Source organism: Heliangelus exortis, chromosome 17, assembly GCF_036169615.1.
Source record: "Heliangelus exortis chromosome 17, bHelExo1.hap1, whole genome shotgun sequence".
Taxonomy (NCBI): Eukaryota; Metazoa; Chordata; class Aves; order Apodiformes; family Trochilidae; genus Heliangelus; species Heliangelus exortis.
The window spans coordinates 11,659,954-11,674,214 of NC_092438.1; the positions used below are offsets into that span (position 1 = coordinate 11,659,954).

General features: G+C 41.5%; 1 protein-coding gene across 1 annotated transcript; it reads right to left on the reverse strand.

Moving 5' to 3' along the window:
* Positions 1 to 478: 478 nt before the first annotated feature.
* On the reverse strand, positions 479 to 13,366 carry CDR2 (cerebellar degeneration related protein 2). The gene is made up of 5 exons (XM_071761319.1): positions 13,112 to 13,366; positions 7,809 to 7,921; positions 3,164 to 3,312; positions 2,650 to 2,811; positions 479 to 1,442 (listed from the first exon to the last, which is right to left on the reverse strand). The coding sequence occupies exons 1-5, from the start codon at positions 13,188 to 13,190 to the stop codon at positions 575 to 577; spliced, it is 1,371 nt and encodes a 456-aa protein (XP_071617420.1). The 5' UTR covers positions 13,191 to 13,366; the 3' UTR covers positions 479 to 574.
* Between the last annotated feature and the right edge of the window lie 895 nt (positions 13,367 to 14,261).

The window sequence follows — 14,261 nt, forward strand, 5'->3', positions numbered from 1 at the left end:
TATTAGCTTAAAACCAAGCATAGCACAGGCTCCTGTGCCAGCTCTCCACCTCCCTGCCAAAGCAAGTTCAGCTAGATTTGCTAACTTCATTCTCAAGAAAAGGCTGCCTGTGACACTGCCCAGAGGCTTTGTTTTTGTTAATTTTCTACACAAATGTAGTTACAAGGTTAGATCATCACCTGCAAACCAAAGGAAAGCTTTTAGTCTGGTTCCTTGAGAGTACAGTACAGGTTTCTTAGCTCTTAAAGGAAACTAGTGTCACTTACAGCTCTGGCCAAAGGTAAGTGTAGTGTGAAACAGTAGTATAGTATTAAGCTATGATGTTTGTTTGCTTTACAATCACTAGTTTGTGTGAAAGAGCTAAACAACATTAATCTACTGCTATGTAGATAAGGAGAGACTTAACTAACTACCTCGTTAACTACAGGTCTACAAACCAATTCAAAACATTCATTTTGAGTGCTCAAGAAATACAGAAGTGTAAGGGGTCTCTGACATTTTCATCAAGTTTCCTTCCCCTTCTTGACAAACGGATTCATCATCAACCAAAAATGGGTCATCAGCATGTCCAGTGTTAGGGCTGAGAGGAGAGGGACTTGTACTTAGCTCTGTGTTCATCTATTTCTTCCTTTGTTTTTCTGATACAGCTAAAAATTTCCTTGAAGAGTGCTTTATATTCAGGAAGAGCATTTGTGGGAGAGTCACTTAGCTCCACGTTGGTCAATTCTTGGTTGCTGGCTGAAAGATCATACTGGCTATTCCCCACATTTAGGTCTTTGGAATACTGCTTCAGTGTTTGCACAGCCTTGTGTTTCAGACAATCTTCATCCATTTGACACTTCTTCAGAAGTTCCTCATACTTCACTTTCAGAGCATTATATTGAGCATCAACTTCATTTAGCACAGAGATTCCCCTCTGCTTCACAGCTTCAGCTCTCCTGATACACGTTTCCTCATGGCCCCTTAGGATGTCTCCCCCTGCAGCACTGCTTAGGAAAGTTTCACTGCTGCTCCGTTTCAGTGCCTTCTTCTCAAACTCCGATACAGTCAGAAGTCCATCATCTGCTGGGCTCTGAACAAGCTCCCTGTCTGAAGATTCCTTGAATGAAATGAAAAAGGATTCTGGCACCAATTTCTCTGCATTATGGGATGTGTTTTCAGACTGAAGTATCTGTCGCATTTCAGCTACTTCCACTTCCAACTCCTCTGCACGAGCCCGATACAAATCGATATCAACAAGTCTCTGTTCAAGGTCACGGTTTTCCTTCACCACAAGACTATATTCCTCTTCCATGGTTACCCTCTTCTCTTTTTCTTGGTTCAGTTGGGCTTGGAGAACAGTAACTGCCTTTTTTAAGTTCTCATTTTCTTCTTCTAGAGGACTTAACTGGCTATCCATCGAAGTAATCTTTTCTGCAAACACATGATCATAAACAAAATACCTGCAGAAATAAAAATAAGTGTTACTGAGTGTAGAAGGTACAGCTCACCACACCTAATTTTTGGTGAAACTAATGACAGATTTAAACTGTGGGCTAACACACCTCTAAGTACATATAGCAGTTGTTTTCCTAACCTATCAGGTCCATTTAGCCATTAGAAAATGGTTTATAAATACTTACATGCCACCAAATCAAGCCTCTCAACTCAGGCAGAATGCCAGCTCATTAACAGTTTCAAGTTACAGACAAATTTATTGCATAACTGGACCTACAATTTAAGTTTAAATAAGCATTGCTTTTATACACCATGCAGTACCTTCTGAAACTCAAGATTCTTCCCACAGCATTCCATTCCCCTAACTTGTAACACTACTGATCATGGAAACAAGCTTCAAAATGGACAAGGCAATTCTGTAGGCTGGTATTTCCTCAAGGCTTTGGCAGATTCAAGGAATCTACTTATCTTCTGAATTGTCAACAAGTAACTTTTTTTGATGTATGGATTTATTTTACAGTCCTACCTCTGTATAGTGCTGAAGCCCAGACACAAAAGCCTGTTCTGCCTGTTTGTGGAGGTGCTTCACTTTAAAAATTACCTTCTAGGACTGAAGCTAGTTGGAGCTTTTACCTCAGGTGATTGTCCTGATGGATATACTAATGCATTTCAGCTGGGTAAAACTGTCCTAAAACTTAAAAAGCAGCCCAAAGCTCCAGGCACCATTTTACCAGCTGAAGCATCATTTCAAACAGCATAACTTCAGGAAAGCTATTGCAGGAATTCTGCCTTCCTTGAAAAGAAGATAGCCACAGACACCCTAAGAAAGGGTAAGTTCCAGAAATTATTTTGTATTTAGGATGTTTGTTTTCTAGTTTATGCACATATGTGTTTTTATCTAACTGAAAAAAAGTGGGCTGCAAGATGCTGTAAGCTTTCTAGGCTAAGATTTTATAGGGTGGAGACTTTGGGAGAAAACCTTTCAAGACATAAAGTAGAACCTGCAGTTTCTCTCACACAACTAGTACAACCTGGTAGTATACCAGAAGCAGTGGCAACGCCACACAGTGCAGTGTTGTGCAGATATTCTGCCAGCTGTGAACGTTTGATGTTTTTCTCTTAGCTTGTTCAACATCTGTGCTTGTGTCTCAGTTAAGCTTTGCTTAAATAAATCTGAGTATTCTCTTTGCTATGCAAGGTAAGAAGTCTTACTGGCGAAGGTCATACAGCTCCTTCAAACACGAGAAACTATGCATTGATCTTGGTTGGTCAGATCTCTCATGGCTCATCCGGCCTCTCGCAGACTTCAGTTCTTCTACTTGGTGCTGCAGGTCATCTATGTGTGTTTGCAGATTTTCAATAGTCTCTGTTAAGCTAAAAGGTGAAGGACTGATGTTAAAACATTTGAGTATTTAGTCAATGACGTGGGAATTTCCCCCCCATGTAGTTTCTGCTCTGCTCTTTGGTCCCAAAAGACCCTCAAATGCACCATCCATTCAATGTAAAGTGTTGTAGAACACCACTACACAGACGCCCAGTAACAATGGACTGTAGGATACAGGTGCCAGGAATCGCCGGGTGATGAGCCCTAACTGGGCACAGGTGAGACTGGGCACCAGCCTGGCTCATCACCCGGCGATTCCTGGCACCTGTATCCTACAATGGACTACTCTTTTTTTTGTATTATCATCTGGGGCAGGGGGGAAATGTAGTGTAGGCTTGTTACCTGAGTATCTTTTGTTGTGAAGCTCTGCTCTCCACAACTAGTTTTTGATTAGTGTCTTCGAGTTCCCTTGCTGTCACATCCAGCTGCTCGTAGACCTTGGCGTGCTGATCGTTCATCTGCCGCAGGAGCTCCACTTGCTTTGTGAGGTACTGCAAGACAGCAGTGCTGTTACCAGCTTGTAGGTGGAACACAGAGACAGAACTACTGTTCTGCATCTCATAGAGAAACCACTAAGTTTCATACATGTGGATGTCAGTGGTTGCTTTGGTAAGTGCTCAGCTGATAAGGTGCTATCAGCACCCCAGCTATCCAGTTTGCCTCTCTGACAGAGGTCAACCCAAGCTCACCAAACAGCCTTTTATCCAGGAGCTGGGTTTGGTTGTGCAAGCTGTGTTCATCTCTGCTCGCTGCAGCTATGCCTTGGCTGGTACCCAACTCTTCTGGATTGGGTCTGTCTGTACTGCAGTTGTCACTCACATAGCCATGAATCCAGATTTCAGTGCAGCCCTCAACTATCCACGAAGCCTTCTAAAAGTTGCAGTGGGCTCCAACAGAAATTTTCTAACAGTGTTGACCCAATTATTTTCTTAGCATTAAAACTGAAAGGCCAGGTGGCACCATCCACAGTTAAATTTATTTTTGGCTGATCCAACTCTTTCTACTCTGAAGCACCATTAGGTTCAACAAGACAGAATTTAGGTTGTGGTCACACTTAGGATGCAGGCTACTGTATGCCAGGATGTATAATCAAATTATTGAATTCAATCTTTTATCACTAACAGGGAAACTATTATTGGCCACTATAATGCCAAACATAGGTCTCCTGCCTTTTTTAAAACTCCACATGAAGTATTTTCATTTTAATCTGCTTTAGTTTTACAATTAACAACACAGACTGTTAAGTTTCTTGAATGATGTCAGAAATCTTCTAACTCTCAGTTTAATAGCAGTTAATCACCAGAAGCTCTCAATACAAGTGTCTTATATTGTCCCACCTAGGATAGGGCCAATCCAGTTCTAAAAATCCACAAGAGGTTGCATTAAACAGACTTGAACAAAATAACTACTCCTTTAAATCTTAAATACTTTCCTCTTAGAATTTCTTTCTTGCAATATTTTCTATTACTACATGCTACTTAAAAGGTAAACTTCAAGAAGAAACACCCAGCAAATTTCTAGGCAAAATTACTCCTCTTGACATACTCAAAACTTCTAATATTCTACTTAACCTTTTACCTCATTAGAAGATTGATGGGTTTACATTTTAGGCCATTAAGAACAGATAATAAGTTAATCTAGGACTAGTAACTGCTACACACAGACTTCCAGAAGATCAGCATGGCAACAGTTGGCCAGATCCTTTTGTAGCCTGCGTGCACATGACCGAGGATTTACGCAAAAATAGTGCATGGATTAGCAGCAGAATCTCAATGTGACCCATTTCAGATTAACTTCCCCTATTGGCTGCTCTCAGAAGGAGCTGGAGGTCTTCAGATTTTCTTCAGCAATGTTAAGTGTTGGTAGGCACAGAAACCAAGGCTTTGATGCCAGAATTAGATGTTACCACTCATTACGTTGGGCTTTTGCAGAAGTTTCAGATGAATGGAAGAGGTGAAGTCCCATTTTCTCCACCTTGTGCCTCCATTATCTTCTGTACTAAGGGTCCAGTTGGCCTGATGCCATCAAAAGCCACCAAAATGAAGTACAGACATGGTAACAAATACTTTAGAAGTTCCCATTTATTCTACCTCCCCTACATCTGAGCACCTGCATGGAGCAGTTGAGATTTCTTCACTTCTACCACACGCTAAGAGCAGAGCATCAGTATTTCTGAATTCTGAGTGCTGAGAACAGATTCAGACAAGAATAAAGCTGCCCTTTTAATCCAGCATTTATTATACTTGGAATGATTAGTTAGTGGCACACGTGTCAGCACACAGGTCAGATATAATGATACAAGGCTATAAAATCCTTAATATGTTAGCATTTAATATATTAGATGTAATCTTAAGCATTCCAAAACCTTTGACCCTTCCTCTTCAGTGCAGACTGAAGTAGTTCCATATTTCAGAATTATTTCTTAGCCAGTTCTAGATTTTCTATCCATAAAATGTGAATTAATAGGAAACAACCCAAAGGTTTACAGTGATTCCCCTGCACTGGAAAAGCCAGACAAAGTCACACCAGAGTAGCTACAAGAACAGCTGAAAGATCACCTCTAGGCTACAGAGACAAGCACTTGAAAATTAGGAAAAATCAAGCATAGAGACTGAATATGCTACTTCCATGTCTATCCTGTGCAGCGGGGTATCCTGCATTGCCACAAAAGACAGCAATATAGGAAAATAACTGACTGAACTTTTTTACTTGCTAAAAAGTACTGAACACTGCATATGTTAACCTTATTCCCATTTGTTTCAGTGAATTCCTGTAACAAACCCTTAGGCTAATGTATTCAGTTCATATTAAGGTTCTCTCTGGGTATTTGAAGAAGGGATTAATTTAGTTTTCCATTTCCTACCAGAAATCCAGATGTAAGAGAGACTTCTTTAAAGGGAGAAATATTTTTAGTTGCTATTACATGTTTAAACCACACTGGGAAAAGACAGATTAGGATGAACAAAGACAGGATGTTAAGGCAATTATGAACAGAGTCTGCAGGTTCTTTGACTCAGGACAGTAAGGTGGGCAAATAAAGGTGCAGGCACTATTTAAGAAGCATCACAAAACTCTCCCTCTCTCTCTCTTTCCCCCCCTCCTTTTAGAAGGACAACCCCAATACAGGTTCCTATCCATGCCAGAGGAAATAGGTATCAGATAAAGCCTTCAAAAAGTAGTATTGCACTTGGTTTTTATTAGCTATTCAAAGCAAGGTATTTAAGGACTAAATTAGTCTGCCACTGTCTGAAGCTGTCTGAACTTACAAGTATTTGACCTTGCAACACACCAGCTGCAGACCACTGCTGGGAGGACACTTCTGACCACTTCCTGGTGCTGAAGCTCTCCTAGGTAGTCATCACTAACCCACCTAAAAAGCTTAAGCAAATAAACCAACTTAAACCAGCAGGACATAACATCCTCAAAGGCACCGAGGCTATTTCTATACATAAATGCAGCTTAGCAAGAATGTATTTTCCATATTTCAAGGCAGCATATTTTAATACAGCTGCTTATTAAGCAGCTACACTTGGTGAGCCAGGAGAATTATCTATCCAAGCTGTGCTGTGTTATTTCAACAGGTGTGTTGTAACTGTATTAAGCACTTCCTTAAACATGGTAATTCATACAGGTGTTGAACCTTAAGTAGAACAGTATTTGTAGAGCACTTTGATATGAGAGTTTGTCCTCTTTAGAGCTTAAGAATTATTTTTTAAGTGCAAATACACATTCATGGCAATGAGTTATTTTAAGTCTCTACATAAATACAGACATCTTTTTTAAAGCTGTGGCACTCATATAAATATCAGCCATGGTTTCACAGAATGAATAGGGTAACAAGATGTGAGAGCAAAAGCCCAAGTATGAGGTATAAAACAGAAATATCTTTTTAATAAAACAACCCTACACCCAGAAATTGTGATGCACCTACTAAAAATGCCACATTTTATGTTAATAGGCTACTTTAAAGACACTTAGATATCTGTCAATATTGAGCTTGGGATTTTTTTATATTAGTACTACAATGGTCTTAAGTTGGATCTAGAGAAAATACAAACACTGTCCAAAACTGTTTAAGTACTGCTTGCACAAAGGAACTCAGATTTTGTAAAAATCTGGTGTATACCAGTCACAGCCTGTTCTCTTTGATGAATATCAGAACCCAGCTCAAATGCTGACTATGTTTCTAATATGTTGTCAGTCAGCAGAGTACTGAATATTTAATAATTCAATTATTAGAGACCATGAACTATTCTTTAATAGCTGGAAAAAATCATGCTGACAAAGCTAGGTCTGCAAGATCATGGGCAGTATTAAAAAATAAGAAAAAAAGGAAATTGCCAAAAATAGGATTTTCCACCTATTAATGCAAACATGAGTGGTTTTGAAAGTATTATAATTATCTATTATACAGAACAACATATCCACTACATTCTACATTTAAATACTATTTAAAGTGTTTGGTTTTGCTGGGATTCTTAATTTTGCCCCCCCCTTTCTTTTAACTGAAATAAGACTTTAGCTCCCTTTACCATAGCACAGTTAAGTGGAAGTACATATCCTGAGATTTTACTTGAATCTCTTTCCTGCACTTAGCATTTAATTTTCAGTGCTAACCACTAAATTTTTGTATAATAATTTAAATTATTGATTCATCATCATATAATTGAATGTCATTTTACCTGGAAAGATCAGTAGCTTAGAAATAAAATAACAAATAACTTTTTGGTACAGAACAAAAAAATACCAGTCACCTGTCTCTAAACATGAGAAATCCAACATGAAGTTTAATGGCAGAAAGCTTCTGGTGATCAAACTGTTCTAATTATGATCAAGCCTCTACAGATTCTCAAATTCTCAAAGTAGAAGTGCTTAAAGATTGTTCAGTATTTTGTCTTGAAGATATCCATCAGATGTCAAGAAGTTTAGATCTCAACTTCTGTTGCACATCTAGATGCTTTAACCTTTGGATCCCCTAAACATTTACCTCTATTTCCTGCAGTTGCTCTTGATTTGTTGCATACATTTGCTGCAAAGATTCTTCTAGTTCAGTGTTTCGGTCCAACAGTGTCTTCCCAAGCTCAGCAGCAAGGTGAAGATCTAAACAAAGAAATCATGTTTGCATGGAAGTTACAGAGCCAAGAATATACTTTATTTTAAAGCATTTTAAACAAATAACTGAGGTGTTTTCGGGTTTGGTTTTTTGCAGTTATAATTGGTCCATGTTATTTCCAGTACCCCCAAAAAAAGCTTATACATAGGCAGAATATTCATATACCATCTATATGCAAGTGTAAGTCAGTCCTGAAAACCCAGAAGATATGCTTATTTTGTGAAGCTTCTTTAGTTCCTCCTTTTGTCCATCAGACACAGGTCAGACACGTTCAGCCACCATCTTCTCACTTCCTACCATCTGCACAGCATTGCACCAGAATCTCTACCCAGGGTGTCTGTTTGCTACACTTCATCATATTTATAACACTCATTTTAGAAGAAGAAGCATAGAAGTCAGTTCTATAGATTTTAGAGGAAATTAGAAGGAAATAAATGTTTGCCAGGCTAGACAAAGGCCAAAGCTGACTGCAGCCTCACTTGCTGTGCTGTTCTTCCCCATTACCCCTTCCCCATGGAAGTTCAGGTTACACTGGATCACAGTGATAAATTAAAGTTTCTGATGCTTTTTATGGTGACACAATAATACCACCAAAAGGCACAAAACGGATAAAGAAATGAAGCTATTCTGCTTTTCAAGCTCATAAACCTAAGAGGCAAGAATTGCTTTATGTGCTCCAAAACATCATTTTAAATGTCACTTGTTCTCAGGCACTTAATCTCAATTTTACTTCAGTCATCCTCAATCACCTGCAGGGTGCAGTGACTGTAGTTGTTTCAAATTAAGAAATAAGTCATCTGAACCCTCAGTTCCTTTGTACAGAGAAGCTTTTCACTTGTTCAACAGCAACAGTAGCATTAGATATTCTATATTATCACACTTTAAAATTTAAAAGCTAACATAATGCAACAGGAAAATAAATCTTGGTGTTACTGCTAAAATTGTAAGTATTCTGTGCAGGGTATTCCATGTTAAGAATCCAACAGATTTCTAAGAATCTCTAATTTTCCACCTGGACCACAACCAGGTGGAAAATTGCATGCAATACAATCATTAATTTTCACAGAGAACTAGCATCACTAATGAGAAAAAAACAGAAGGAAAGTCAAGAAAAGCTTAGATTCACTTCAAGATGACTGCAATTAATATACAAGGGACCTGTAATTTCACATCATTGGTAGTTGCAGCCGGATGAGAAAATATATTGTTTTCATTTTATTAAGATGCCCTTGTTTTGTGTTATCTTGCCTCTTTCCTGCCCCTTTCCCAATTATCTTATCAACAAGTCCTTGTAATAGACAGGACACTCTTCCAAGATTGTTTAGTGCTAACCTTCAGTTTGGCAGCCTGTCCAAAACTATTATCTATAAACATAAACTAAAGGCCAAATTCAGACTTACAAGGACAAGTGAGTAGGAGCATTTGTCAATTAAGCTGCAGATGTCCAATTCTGGCAAAACAACTGTGGTATTTTTCACACATTCTTTACAGCTACAGCAAGTGGTTTCCTACCTTAAGACTAGATTCTTTTAAAAGAAATGCTACAAAAATTATTTAAAACAAATCACCCTGCATAGGAGGTTCTTCAGAGTTTCAGAAGATGTATGAGTAGGAGCCATATGGCATACTGATCTATACTTCAGGAGTTGAGTTTAGCCTCACAGATCTTTTTCATTTTAACACCACTTGTTAACAAACACAGGCTGTTCTAGAACTGGAGTTTCAAGTATCTGGATTAAAATACCACAAATAACAAACTACAGGCATCTTCAAGTTTCTCGTTTTTTAACAGAGATTGTTTAGCCATGGAAAAAATAACTCCCAGGCAAACACCAAGCTGTTTGTTCTATCACATTACAGATTACTGTGGCCTTCACATGCAGTGAAGCTCTCATCCCATGTAAAATTGAGTCCCAATTCACAAATTCTCATACTACTCAAATCTTTACAAGGAGCCAAAATCTTTGAAGCTAGTAAAAAATACTGGCATCATTCAAGGCAAAGACTAAATATTCCATTCTTTTACTTTAATAAGAGATTTAGAGAGATTTTAGGATTATGTTAAAGACATAATACATAATGGAATTACATGCTGCCACTTCCCAAAGTGAAAGTTTGTTTATCTATTCAGGTATATTTAGGAGTTGATAGTTTCATCTACTACATCAAGTAGCATGTACCACACAGAACTTTGAATACAATGCAAATAATTATATTTACACACTCCTTCTGTTCATTAGAATGGCAGAAGCACAAATGAGTTAAGGGAGAAGCTATTTTGTAATTAAGGACATTTGTTTCTGAGGGGGAGAAGACAAGCGGAAGAGCTCAGGGGAACCCCTAGAGAAGGCAAGAACTTAGACTATTTCATGTTTCCTAAAATTAGGATTTTGCTTTGCATCCATATTTCTACATTGTTAAATACCTATAACCCCTATAAAGAGCAAATTTTAAGAATGAGATGGGCAATATGTGTTCTCCAGACACAGAAGGGAAACATTTAATTTACAATTCTCTTGGACAGTTACTAGAAGCACACTGCATTTTCTGTTCTAAGTTTATGTCAAATAACAGTTAAGTTTTGGCTCAGACAGACACTTGTCCTTTTCACCATGAAGACAGAAGCAGAGATGTTTTTAATAATGCAACCTGCATGAGTGCAGATCTTAAGCTCTTTATTTTTACTACATCTGATCTGTTGTACTGGTGTTTAAGAGCCCCATCAGAAATCTCTAAACCAACAAGACTTCACTAAGTCTGCTGTGAAGTCAAACACCCCTCACTTACCAGCACTTCTCCACAATCTCCTGACAGTGTTACTATAATTGAGAAAAGGATAACAGTACCAAAATCCTTCTCTTCTACTTTTTCATAACCCACTTAATTATTTGGAGGATTTTCAATCTAAAAATAAGTATGTTTTTTAGCAGCAAAAAGCATTAGTAGTGAAAGATGTATAAGGTTGAAGTTTACTTAACTGTAAAAAGAAAACTTTTTTTTTTTCACTTAGCTTATTTCTTTCTCCTTGTTCAGATTACCCTCTGTTCTGTTAAAGTGAGTATCAGCCAGATGCAAAAAGACCAGTCACACAAAAGAATTCTTTTTCAAAGGTCAGCATACTGCAGCACAGCATGGATGTTGCAGAAGGAAGCATGGCTTTTCCCATCCTTACAAGAATTCCATGAGCTTTCTGTTTTCATGAACAGCATGCCAGAAAAGCCCACCTCCAGTGTAGAGACAAAAGCTTTTGGTTGCACAGAAAGACTGTCAAAGTTCTTCCAAAACCCTACCCAGATTTTAAGTTTCAAAGACTGGCTGACAAGGACTACAAACTTGCTTCAGGGTGCTTCCTAGTGTTCTACAACCTAGGTTCTCATAAACATACTCCTCAGGTTTTAAACATGCACTTGATTGTTTGGGTTGTAAAGTTTTACCATACCTTGATAAGCAATCATACTACTCTGTTTACATACAGAAGTGCTGCTTAGTCTTAGGAGAAGGAAGAGTATCTTTCAGGAATGAAGTGCTACAGAATATTTAAAAAACATTCCTGTAAGGAATTTCTTCTTCACATTTCAAATTCACCATCACTTTATTCTCCCCCTTTCCATTTTGCCAAGGCAATCAGCCACTTCCATTTAGGCTTGTGAAGAGGTAAGCCCCAAGAAAAAGATTGTTCAAAAGCTGAGAACTTTGACCAACCCTCAAAATGCACAAATCTCTAGAAGAGACCACCGTTTCTTAAAAGCTCACAGCACAGGGGCAAATGGTGATTATTTCATATTAATTAAAAAAATAAATTGAAAGAAAACATCAATGAGGCAAGAAGTCTGCTGCTATACATTGTGAAGTCTCTGTAGGTCTTCTGCCTCAAACACTGGCATAACTAAAAACACTGCTAAATCATGTCTTCAAAATTTCAACTCTCTTCCCTTTGACGGCAAACTGTAGTGTCAAGATCTTATTTAAACTAATTGGTTTATATCCTAGAGCCATGAAAACATCTATTTCAAGCAAAGAGTACCTAAATACAGCTTTCAGTTACTTTATAGTCAAAGCATACAATTAAACCTGTTCCTGCCTCAAAAAAAGCTTCCACTGTCAGATGCCCGATCTCCTAGCTTAGCTAGGAAGAGCTTTCAGAAGTATCTTTATGGCACCTACCAAAGCCAACAATTAATGTATTACGAGGTAAAAGCCAAAAGCATAAAGCTGGAGCATATTTGCAGGGAGCCTCTTCACAGCTCTGAGCTGGCCTTTTAAAATGAATTTAGGATTAATAACAAAAAATAGAACTAAGTTAATACCAGTCATAAATGCCACTGAGGAAACTGCACATTCTTTCCATACTGCGTCTGTAGATTTTTAGCCCCATTATACTTTGTGTATTCCCGTGACTCCTTCCTCATCGGGGAAATAAGAATAACATTTATCTCTCGTATGTTATGCTTAAGACCTATGGATAGAATAGGTGCAGGACTCGATACATACAATTAACATGCATACTGAAGTTATTCGTGTATTTTAAGAACAAAATTTATGCAGATTTTAACAATGGACCTGCTACTAACGGAGCACACTGCGTTTACAACTTCATCGGCTGGAAACCCTAACAAAAAGGCTCGGCAGGTCGTAATACAGCAGCCCAGCCCGATGCTTCCAGCGCCCGCTATTTCCAGCGCCGACCCTGAAAAGCTGCTTCACCTCCTGTCAAGGTGCAACTTTTCGGAGCCGCTTTTCTCCCTCCCTCCCTCTCGGACTGAGAGAGAAAGAGGCACAATTTAACCGGGCTGCAGCAACCCTTTCCATCAAACAAAGACGGCTGCAATCTTCATCGATAACAGCGATCCCTCTGCCTACGCGCCCGAGGCTGCGGGAGGCACGGCCGTGAGGGGCTCCCGGCTGCCACAAACGGGGCGACACAAACCCCGCTCTCTCCGCCGCCTCTCCCCGACCCTCCCCGGCATCTTCGGTCCCCTCACGCCCTTCCCGCCGCCCCGCCCCGGCGCCCCTCCGGGCTCCACACCGCTGTTGTGGCGGTGCCCCGCGCCTGCCCACCGCCCCCTTCCCTCACACTCCCTCCTCACCACGGCCCCTTCCCTCACACTCCCTCCCCGCCGCAGCCCCTGCCCTCACACGCCCCCCGCCGCCGCTCCCTCTCCCCCGCCCCGGCTCACCTTGCTGCAGGTCCTGCTGGTCGTACCACGGCTCATCCTCACGGATCTCGAACTCCTCCACCAGGCTGTCGGCCAGCATCGCGCCCCTTCCCCTCACGGTGCGGCGGGAAGGCGAGGCGGCAGCCCTAACTTGAAAGAGTCGCCTCACGCCGAGCGACTGCGGGGCAAGGCGAGCCGGCAGCCGCTCCTCTCCTTAAAAGCCGCCTCCGGCCATTCCCGAGCGTTTCCGGACTTTGCCGAACCTCTCCCCCTTCTGGTCGGACTGTGCGAAGCTGCCGGCGGCAACGTGGCAACCAGCGGCCACCCACCCACCGCCTCCCCGCGATTCAAACACAACGCCCTCACCTCCTCTGCGGGGAGCCAATGGGAAGCCGCCCGCCGGACAGATCGAAAGGAGTCTGCACCAATCACGAAGCGGATTCATGCCGAGCCGCCAATAAAAACGAAGAGAAGAGTGTCCCGGGCTAATCACGCCCCGCCCCAGCAGGCAGCTGCGCAGCCTCCAGTCAGAGGAGGTGGGTTAGTGCCTGTGAAAGGGGGCGGTGGTCGCAGGGGCTCGGAAGGGTTAATGGTGGGGTGCGGCTGCTGCGGGGTATTCCGGTGGGTCTGCGGCGGAGCAGAGTTGGCAGAGCCTGGGGTGGGGCAGCGAGCGCAGCGCGACTGTAGAGAAAGCTGTGGCTCTTCGTCGTCCCGTGTAGGGAGCTCCTGGGGAGCGCTGAGGGAAGAGCCTGTGAGGAGGGGCTGGGGCCCTGAGCCGCGGCTTGTCGCGGGCGTCGCCCCCAGGTGTGGGCCGCGTTCCGCCGCCTCCCGAGGGAGCTTTGGCGCCGGAGTACGAAAGGGGAAGAAAGAGTGGATCCCCGCTGGAGCAGGCAGCCGTGGCGGCTGCTGTCACGTCTCAGCGCGGCCGTCTCCGTCCCTCGGGCGGTCACCGATCGCTTCCTTTTCCTTACAGGGAAGTGGGAGCTATGACCCTCATCTGGGCAGCTGCTGAGGAAAATCTGGCTTGATTTGCCCAGTTTTAATGTATGAGCACCTGCAATCCTGAGGTGCTGCAAGTTTCCAGAGCCCCTCGCCCTCCAGCAGTCTGGGCTGCGATGGCTCCGCTTCATCAGGGCCCCTGCTCCAAGGGGGTTTTGCTTCTCCCCTCTTT